At 51.2% G+C, this 10,359-nt stretch overlaps 1 protein-coding gene across 1 annotated transcript; it reads right to left on the reverse strand.

Moving 5' to 3' along the window:
• Positions 1–1,342: 1,342 nt before the first annotated feature.
• Positions 1,343–4,259, reverse strand: SP9 (Sp9 transcription factor). The gene is made up of 2 exons (XM_064434406.1): positions 4,070–4,259; positions 1,343–3,342 (listed from the first exon to the last, which is right to left on the reverse strand). Exons 1-2 carry the CDS (start codon positions 4,088–4,090, stop codon positions 1,987–1,989), a joined length of 1,377 nt encoding a protein of 458 aa, XP_064290476.1. The 5' UTR covers positions 4,091–4,259; the 3' UTR covers positions 1,343–1,986.
• Positions 4,260–10,359: the final 6,100 nt, after the last annotated feature.

Below are 10,359 nucleotides of genomic sequence, written 5' to 3' on the forward strand. Positions count from 1 at the left end.
ATGGAGGATTAAAATATTTGTATTCATCCAATCTGTACCGGCCAGAGTAAATTAACTTTTTTTTTTTTCCTCACCCTCTTCTTTTTTTTTTCCTTTTTTTTTAATAACACAATTATCTCATTTAACAATTTGCCTTTAAAAAAATACTGTGGCTGTTAGGTTGGTGGTCAGGAGACAAAGGGAGTGAAAATAATTTTCATTTCAATAATTGCCTTCTGGTCAATTTAACTGTGCCTTATTTTGAAAGAGCCTGTCTAAATGAGATTCCTGTCCCAAATGTGTTCCCAGGCCTTAGCCCAGCCTTTAATTATTCCTGAGTTTTTTTTCTTCAGAATAAGACGCTGCACTGAGTAATCACAAAGAAGTCAGAGAGCATCCTTGAACCTTTTCAATAGCAAAGCCACTGATATTCAAATAACATGCAAGGACCATTTGACTGCATGGGGACATAAGCATTTCCAATTCACTATTTGCATAGATCAACTGTCTTTGAAAAGGAAAGGAGCAGTTGTCTTCCATAACATTAAAAAGCCTAGTTATCAAATCAAGTGCTTAGTTTGGGGCTTTTAAAACGTTTACATTTTATCTTAGGTTGCCCTTTACCGTTTGACATGCAAATTTGGTGCAGTTAATTTGGACAATTAAAAGGATCTTCAAGGGAGCTTTGTCACCGAGAATATTCGGAGTTTTCCCCGCGGACCAGCTGAGATAAAGTTGGCCAGAACAAATGATGTCTAGGAGATTAATTAGATATTTGATAAGACATGAATCCCTAATAAGGGAATACAAGGCACAGGGGGCTGCTGTGTGCTCTAAGTCAAAATTAATAACATTTAACAAGATTTTCATTTAGGCATGAAATGTCTTTTCCGGAGTATTGACTCTAGCGATTTATTCCCCCGAGATCACCTCCCAGCCTAGGCAGCCTTGTGGCGCTGAAGGCTTTTAAAATTAAATAAATAGTTCCTCAGCGCAGTTTGCCTTCACTCGATTTTGGGGACGGTTTCACCAAAGCCACTTAGGTCTCAGCATGGTTTCCGGCTATAGCAGGGCTCGGGCTTGGTTAAAATTTGTTGGTTTTTTGTTTTGGTTTTTTTTTTTTTTTTTTTTAAGTAAATCAAAGCAAAGGCGGCTTGAAAAGAGCGAGCAGAGTGGTTCAGTGCGCCTGGCTCAGGGGCCGGTCCCATCCCCTCCCAGCTATATCATTGCTGACTGTATTTTTAATCACAGTGACTGTAAGGACGATGGAAAGGGGTGCGAGAGCTCCTGCTCAAAAAGTGACCCCTGAGAGGACTGGGCGGGGGGGAAGGAGGGGACACGAAGAAGAACAAACCCGTGAGTATATTGTTCAGAGTCCTTTAATAATACCAAAATGAAAATATGTCAAGATTTTTTTTCCATACAGATAAACGCATTTAATTTCTTTAAGAGACCTTAACTTACGTGTATTTGAGTGAAGTGTTAACTCAACATTTTAAATATCTTTTACATATATACTGACTTCCACAAAGTGCATCAGAAATTTATAATTAAAAAAAAAAAATCAAAACCCCAAAACCTCCCTGAATTTCAGGAATTCACCAATTAAAAAAAAATCCCCACCCCCCCTATCAGATCAACATTTACAAGAAAAATAAGGGAACACGATCTGGTTTTCTTTTTTTTTTTTTCCTGTTTTTCTTCTTTTTTGAACCCTATTTATACAGATGGTTATGGGATACAGAGGGACCGTCTCAGAGTTGCAGCTGTATTTCTCACCTTAAGCCTCTCTTAGGATGCTTGCCTTCCAAGAGAAAGAGAAAAGGGAAACGGAAGAAAGTGTCACTCGGTACCTACTGGCCGGGCGGGACGGGGGCCGCGCCTCTCCGGCCCCGCCGTCCACGGGCCCGCCCCCGCTGCGGCCCGGGGCGCCGTCGGTGCGGGCGGCTCGCGTCCCTCCGGCCGGCGCGGGGCTCAGTCCGAGCGAGCGGCTCCGGCGGCGCTGCCCTAGGAGTCGCCGGGCCCCGCGGTAGGTTCCTTGCCCGGGCCGCGGGCGGCGGCGCCCACGCCCTCGTGCAGGATGAGGTCGGGGGACTCGGAGCGCGGCGTTTCCAGGTTGCTGGCGTCCGTGTCGCTGTCGCTGCCCTTTTTGCCCCCGCCGCCCCCGTTGTGCGTTTTGATGTGTTTGCTCAGGTGGTCGCTGCGCATGAAGCGCTTGTTGCAGACGGGACAGGCGAAGCGCTTCTCGCCCGTGTGAGTCCGCAGGTGCCGCTGCAGCTCGTCGGAGCGGGTGAAGCGCTTCCCGCAGAAGAGCCAGTTGCAGACGAAGGGCCGCTCGCCCGTGTGCCAGCGCAGGTGCGCCTTCAGGTGCGAGGTCTTGCCGTACACCTTGCCGCAGCCGGGGATGTGGCAGCTGTGCAGCCCCTTGCGCCGCAGGCTGGCCCCCGCCGGCCCCAGCCGCTCGGCCTCCTGGCAGTTGGGGCAGTCGCAGGTGGCGCGCCCCGAGTAGCGGCGGGCGGAGCGGGCCGAGCCGCCCCCGGCGGCGGCGGCGGCGGCGCCCGAGATCATGGCGCTGGCCGCCGCCACCGCCGCGCTAGAGTCCGTGTAGGAGGGCAGCACGGGCTTGAAGCCCTCCTGGGTGAGCAGGTGCTGGCTGGTGGAGAGCAGGTGCGAGGCGGCCGTGGAGCCCAGGCCGGTGGAGCTGAAGGCGGAGTGGGTGAGGGAGCTGAAGTCGGGGTTGTAGGTGCCCAGTTGGGAGTGCAACGAGGCCTGGGGGGCGCCCGAGTGCAGCGAGCTCTGCAGCCCCCCCGCCGGGTTCTGCACCTCAAGCCAGGAGCCCGGGTTGGTGTGCACGTCCCACCAGGAGGAGGCCGCTCCGTTGGCCACCTCGCCCGCCGAGAGCGTGGAGTGGAAGCCCGACTTGTACCAGGACTCGTAGGGGTGCGCCATGCCCACCCGCGGGTAGAGGCTCTCGGCCGCCGAGCTGTGCACTTTGGAGATGAAGGCCGACTGCCCGCCGGGCTCCTGCGGGGACACGCCCGCCGCCGCCGCCGAGTTGGAGAAGAGGCCGCCGTAGTCGCTGCTGAAGGCCGAGGAAGTGGGCGAGGTGGAAGCCAGGCAAAAGGCGCTATTGGCGGTGCCCGTGCCGCTGGCCAGTCCGTTGGAGCCCCTGCTCGTGGCCACCGTGAAGCCCGAGAGGCTGGAGCCCAGGTTGCAGCTGGAGGTGGAGCGTTTCCACGGGTGGAAGCCCCCTTTGGCGAAGGCGCTAGACTCGGGCAGGGTGGTCAGGGGACTAGTGTTGCCGATCTTGTTGCAGGTGGCGGCCAGCATGGCCAGGGGAGTCGTTCCAAATCTCGGCTCTTCCTGCGGGAAGAGACAAAGCCGGCCCGTCAGCCTAACCCTTGCCACCTCGCCAGGCTCCCGCGGGGACACGGCAGCGCGGGTAGAACCGCGGCGCAACGAGCGGTACCGCGGAAAAGTTTTCTTTTATTTTAGAGGAAGGCTCCAGCCCTGCCACGCTGGGCACAACTCGTTTTCTGCCGGGGACCGGTCTCATCGCCCGAGAGATTTACATCGCAAGCGGGTCCCGACGGGGACAAGCGACACGCGTGTTCCGAGAGGGCTGCTCGAGCGTACCGCCGTTAAACCAAAAATCCCGTGGGAACGAAATGCGGCGTCTCCTCGAGCAACCGTACAGGAGCGACGGGGAAAAAAAAGGATGGCAGCAAGGCGAGCAGTGTGCGGAGCCTTCCGACTGTCGCCTCGTGCAACGCCGGGCCGGCGAAAATCTTTGGAAATCGAGCGTAGTTCGAGTTAAAAAACAAACAAACAAAAAAAAAAATCCCAAACCAAATCAAGAACTAGACAAAAGAAAGCAGAAGCAGTACAGCTTCTCTCCGGCCCAGCGAGTTTTCAGGCTAAACTCTTCGGGAACGACCCGATGGGCAGCCCGCAATGAAATCCCCCGAGGCGGGCCGGGATCACCTCCCATCCGCGGGTCCACGCGATTTCGGCAAGGGGCAGCCACAACGCGGCGGCAACGACAGTTTTTCCAGGGGGAAGCCGCGAGGAAGCGCGCGGTGCGACTTACCCCGAGGATAGACGTAGCCATAGCACGTCCGTGGGCTGGGCGGTGGGGCGGAGGGGACGGCGCTCGGTGAGCGCCCCGCGCTGCCCGGCGGCACTAAGGACACTCCGGCGCGGCGGGGCCAAACTCTGCCTAAGTGCGGGCAGCGCCCGCTTTGAAGTACCGCTGGCGGCGGCGCTCGCCCAATGAGGGCGCGGGCGGAGCGGCCCGGAGCGGCCCGGCAGCCAATCAGGCTGCGCGGAGGTGCCGGCGCCGGGGCGCGGGGCGCGTGCCAGTCAGCGCGCGGGGAGAAAACTCCCCGCTCCGGCCCGCGGCGGCCGCGCCGCAATTACCGCCGGCCCCGGCGCCCCGGGCCGCGCCTCCCGCCGGGCCGCGGCTCCCGCCGCCCCCGCACCGCCTGCCCGCCGGGGAGCGGGGCCAGCCGCAGAGGGCAGGAGGCGAGAGCGAGGTCAGCGCCGGCGGAGGGCTGGTGTCACGCCTGACGGTCCCCTGTAAACTGTGCAGGAGGTGTCCGATGCGCTGCTGCTGGTGTAGTCACCTGCCATCCTCGCGGCCCGTAAACCATACCTGCGTCGCTTTTATTCAACAGGCCCTTTGCCTCCTTTTCAAGCCATTTGGGAGCATCCGTGTTGGATACAAATAACCTAACAGCGCCTAATGATATTCTGTGAAAACACGTTAATTTTTTTTTTTTTTGTTTTACTTACTAAATGCCAGAAGTGATTTCGTGCATAACGTATTTCTTACTTTTATTGCAAAAAGAACGGAGGAGACTCTGTGGTTATATAAAGTGCCAAAAAATTCCAAAGGCAGGGAACCGCCAGGCATCTCTTTGCTCTTGCACCGGGGCGGGAGAGGGGACGAGGGGCATTTGACATCTTGTCGCTTAAGGTAGAGGACGTTATTTTACAGAGTAATCGCCAGCAAAACACTTTGAAAGTCAAATTCGCAGTCTGCAGCACGTTTTTCAAGCCTCATATACTCCCGTGGAAGCAGTGCTGCTAATGGCAGAAAGCTTGCTCCCTCCTAGCAGTGCTAGGGCGCTGCTGGAATAAGCCGCCCTAGCACTTGCCTGTGGCCTCTGCACTGTGCACACTCCACGCACCCAGTGAGCGACAGAGACTATACCTGCTCTCTGCATGTGCAAAATGTAAGTCCAAACCTCGGCTCCTCAATGTCTTGCAAGCTAGTCCCTTTGATTTGTAATTATTGGAGGCTTCTTAAGTAATTGGCTAGAACTTGCCCGTACTGTGCCCGCGGAAGATCAATAGGTGTGCAACTTTTCATCATCGCGGTCGGCTCTGTGAGAATGGGAATAGGAGCTTTTCCCCTTCCTTTTTGCCGTTCCAGTGCAGCTGAGTACAATTCTGAACCAGAAGTGTGATGAGTGCGTTTAGCAATGCCGGGCCCTTGCTCTGCATTTCAGTCAATATTTCCTTCTCGGTGCCGCCTCAGCCATCCAGTGTAAAACCTTGTAGCAGATGCAAAATAAGCATCGCTTAGGAGCAAGATGGAGAAACCGGGAATTTGAGATTATGATTTCGCTTTTCTTCACATATTTACATATATATATATGCGAGTGTGTGTGTGCTTAAATAAGGTGGGCATTGCGGTTTTTTCTACATTGTGTTATGCAATCTATAGGACGACTGCCATGGATGTCCCTGGAGATTATCTTTTATTTAAACGTCTAAGGCGATTTTCAAAGGGCGCTCGCCTTTTTGTCGCCGGGTATTAAACAGAGTCGGGGCAGTAGGTGAAAAAAATACTGTTCTGCGCTTAATTCTTTCCACATTGACTCGCAGCCGGCGCAGGGGTCCGGGTAGAGCATGGCAAACCTTTCCCTCGAAAGGCCCGCCCGGAGCAGGTCCTGAGCGGCGGCTGTACCCGGGGGGGCTGTAGCGCTCGGCGGGTGGAGGCGGCAGAAAGGCGGTGGCGGGGGGAGCGACATAACCCCCACGGGTGAGGCGAGGAGTCCGACAGGGGCACCCGGGAGCCATCGCCCAACAGGTGACTCCTTCCTTCCCTCCTTCCTTCTTTCCCTCTTCCTTTTCTCCGGGGGAAACCCGCTCCTTCCCTTCCCAGGAGCCTGCCATGGTGGTCGTCAAGTGGCAGCGCGGCGCTTCTGGCCAACCCCAGGGCGGCGGGGGGAGAGGGTCTTTCCTCTCATCCTGGGGAAAGGCATCAATAAAATACGGCTGGAAGGCAGATCGAGAGCGTGACGTTTAAAAATGTTGCCTCTACATCAGCGAGTAAAGGCATCCGCTGCCCGCTTGCGCTCCCACAGCAAAGTAGGGATTCTGCTGTGCCTGAAGACTGGCGGGCGGCTCTGCCTGCCGCACATCCATCTCCTCGCCCCTTTGTAGTCGGAAAAGTAACTAAAACCCGCAGGAACGAGGCAGGCGGTGGAAAGGCTGAGCGAACGGCGGCGGAAGGGGGAACGCTGCTAAAATCTTTAGGGGGTCAAGTATTTTCTGACAGATTTTTTTCATACTCCAAAAATCGAGTTTTTAAACAAAGATCAATGTGTTATGCTAAAGTGTTGAGCTGACTGTTAAAACATTTGGGGGGATAATGACAATGTAACAAAGGCCTGGTTTGGAGTGAATCATCACCCTTTTAAAAGTTAAAGCAATTTTCAGGAGAATAGCTTTCAGCAAATGCTTTACATTATTCAAAACGGCCAAATAATGCTCTATTATAGAGCCTGAATGCTGCCAGTCAGCCCATAAGTGCAATTTGTGCAAAGGCTCGGTGCCTTATCTCCACTTCTTTATAAAGAGGTGAATATAAAACAATTTCTTCCAAACCCAGACAGAGAGCACGAAAATTGCTTCCCTTTCTGCAATCAGGGCAATTTAACTGGAGTGCAATTAGCACTATTAAATGTCGATTCTGCATAAACAAATCTGACTAAGAAGCGAAAGTGGGGTGAGAACCTCATATAAACTGAAACTGATTTTTAAAAATTATGTATCCGGGTCCTTTACAATTGATCCGTGACGTTTTCATCTCAGAATATATTTACATCATAAATACATTACAGTTAAATCAACGCAAATCTAAAAAAAAAAAATCTCAATATGAATACTAATAAAGAATAGCCTAATTAAATGCAACAGTTCACTTTCTTTGAACAATATTGTTTCCCATCTTCTCTCTACGAGTGTCTTTTGATCTGTGCAACTACTAAAGTTGCTGTCTTTAGGAGGTAGAGCTGGGAAACAATTCTTTCATTACAGATGGTTGGGAAGCTCCTGGGTTTATATTCAAGAGCATCAGATGAAATGGCTCGTCTGTTCAAAAAGAGCTCTGGGAAAGAGCTGCCAAATATTTTCCAAATAAATCGATTTAGCAGCAATTAAATGTAAGGTTGCTGTACAATTTCCCCTGCATTCTAGGAGGGGCACAGAGTTTTACCCGTGGCAGTTATGGGTAGGAAGGGGGAAAACCCTTCCAAGTTTAAGAGAAGCAGCCTAATTTTCTGCCAAACAGAAGGGACATGGGCAGGAAACAGGCAAACTGCTCATTGCCGAGATAAATAATTGCGTCCTGCCAGATTTTTTTTTTTTTTAGCAACAGTTCTTCCGTGCGAAACCCCCTCCCCCCCTCAATTACTCTCTTCATTTACGTGGTCTAGAAGCCAGCATTGATTATCAGAGCAACTCAGAGGGGCACCTGGTGATAAATTAATAACTTCAGTTGGGAAAAGGCTTCCCTGCTATTCTGCCCAAGACTAGATACTACAAGGGGGATGTATAAATAGAGATAGTGTTAAAATACAGACCTGGGTGCCTGTTGAGTCCACTGAATTCTTTCTGCTATAGAGTTTTTCATTTGTGGGTAAAGATGAAGTGCAGCTTTTGATTAGAAGGAAATCTTTTATAGTTAATAAAAAGGGAATGAGCACCGGGATCAAATAGATAATGGAAATTAAATGAAAATTATGGCACTCTCCCACAATTTCTGCTTGATCTTTCATATGATGTTTGTTACGTGGTGCACTCCCCTCTCCTCCTGCCCCCTGCACACTGAGCCCCGAGGTGGAGCGTCGGGCTGGGCTTTCATATTTTCTCGATCTTTAAGGTGACGCTGTTTAGGAGTAGCAGGGAGACCCATATTACCCTGTGTTTAAAAAATCTGCACAATAGTTTCAGAAATCCTGTCGTTTACTGAACGCACTCAAAAGCGTGTCTTTGGAATGAATTCTCTTCCGCTAAATTTATTTGGACTGTGAATTTTAAAGCTCCCTTGTTCTGTTTATCTCAGCCGGAGACACGTTAACAATTCCAGGGAAGACTAGTGTCAAAGGAAGGAAGGTGACTGCAGACTGGATGATGATTTTAATTACTACAATTATTGGGAGATTATTCAACAGCATCATAGATTTGTTTTCTGCCTTGGTATGAAAGTCTGGGGAACACTGTGCGAGGAGCATTGTACGAGGATTTTACCTCTTGGTTCACATGCTTTCCAGTGCTGTTACGATGTATAGCTTAGACATGACAAGCTCAGGCTGCAGCAGGTTGGAAATTCAGCCGGTGATAGCGTTCAGAAAGCTTTCTTAAAACGCAGGTGTTTCTAAATAGAAGGAGTTTAATTAGTAAACGCTTGGACCCAACGTTTATAGAGCGTAAAACCGCCTTTCCGCACGAGCCCATTACAGCGGCTCTGCTGACTCGGTAATGAGGTGAGTGCGGTGAGCAGGGCAGCGGCGGCCGGGACGCCGAGCCCGGCGGTCCCGGGCAGCGCCCGGCCCGCCCCGGCCCGCCCGGCTCCTCCGCCCCGCGGCTCCCCTCGGGGCGCGGGCAAGCGGCAGCGCCGGGCGGGTGCCTCGCCGGAGCAGCCTCCCCGCGGAGCAGCCCTGTCCCCGCATTGCTCCTGGCATCCCGCTTCCGGTGCCCTCCTCGCTTTTTATACCGCGTTTTTAGCCAGGCGTGACTCAGAATGTTGACTGCGATTAAGCAAGCTGTCTATCTAGAGATAGAGATATGTGGCAGGGTAATTGGCAGGATGATTGACATTACAAAGTTCTCTTCGGTCCACAATGACCAATAAATCCTCCTGCAGCTTTTGCCATTTAATGAATTGCTATTTTGGTAGAGGAAAATATGCCAGACCCCCATTCCTATGTTCTCTTCTTCCCCCTCACCCTGTCCTGGGATTAGGGCAAGGAAAGAAGGGGAGCCATTCATTATGCTCTTTCTGTGTTCTGTAATTACTGGAACTCAGGCTTAAGGTGAATTTCAGCTCAGATCATGAACCATTTCACGTTCAGATGCAAGCTTGCAATACTTTCCTAGTGGCAATTAGGAGCCTATTACAAGCCATTAGATTGATCAATGTACCTTAAACAATGTGAATGATTTATATGGCAAAGAAAAAAACCTTCTTACATCCATTGTACTGTTCCAGCGACCAACCTGGCCCTCTGTCTCCATTCATCACAGCTTTAAATAACAAAAGCAATTTATTTAGTAAAACTTAATGCAGACAAACAGGCTCAGTTCTTCGTCATGTGGGGCATCTGAGCTTTATCTCTTTATTGTCAAGAGATGTAGGCTGGAAGAATTTGAGTTTGTGGGGGGGAAAGGGAGGGGTGGATTTGCTGGTTTCCAAATGGATTAATTCACCTTGTACCTGAAAGAAGGAAACAAAGAGGTCCCTGACTGCTTCCTAAAGGGGACACTAATCTGCTGTGCAGATGCAACACAAGGAGGAAAGCAGTGGCTTCCACATGTGTTCAGCGAACTGTTTGGTTAGATTATTTAGCCTTTTAATGACAGTCTGGACACAGAACCACGATCCCTGGAAGCCCCAAGACAGCCAAGGAGTGGAAAGCAGGCTGGCATGTGCCTGCTGATGGAGGTTCAGGGGTAGGCACAGTCTTCACCACCATGGGTGGTTATTCTAAACGTTCTACAGCTAAGAAACTACAAAATGTCAGCTGCTGTGAAAGCCAGAGATGCTACCCTGTAGGACTTGGGTCTGTCTTTGTTTGCCTCCTTTCACCCAGGGAACCTCTCACACCTGGGAAATTCCTCCTAGCTCCTGCCAACCCCAAAATGAAGGGCTGGGAGAGACTGGTGACTTTGCACTTGCTACCAATTTATTAGGTAGATAGAGATTCAGTTCAGAAGGAATGGGACCATGATTTACCATTCATTGAATGGATGCCCTCTATTTCTTGCCTTTTTCTTACCTTTTTGCTAACCTTATTTACCTTGATACTTAGCACTCCAAAATTAGTCTTCTCTATACATACAAAGTGATGGAATAAATCTTTGGCTTGG

The sequence above is a fragment of the Passer domesticus genome, chromosome 10, assembly GCF_036417665.1.
Source record: "Passer domesticus isolate bPasDom1 chromosome 10, bPasDom1.hap1, whole genome shotgun sequence".
NCBI classification, from domain to species: domain Eukaryota; kingdom Metazoa; phylum Chordata; class Aves; order Passeriformes; family Passeridae; genus Passer; species Passer domesticus.

Bases quoted from the DNA above. Each gene is read 5' to 3' on its own strand.
- SP9 (XM_064434406.1), bottom strand. From the start codon at position 4,090: ATGGCTACGTCTATCCTCGGG. The intron at 3,343-4,069 runs GTAAGTCGCACC...CTCTTCCCGCAG, and splicing joins TGGCTACGTCTATCCTCGGG to GAAGAGCCGAGATTTGGAAC.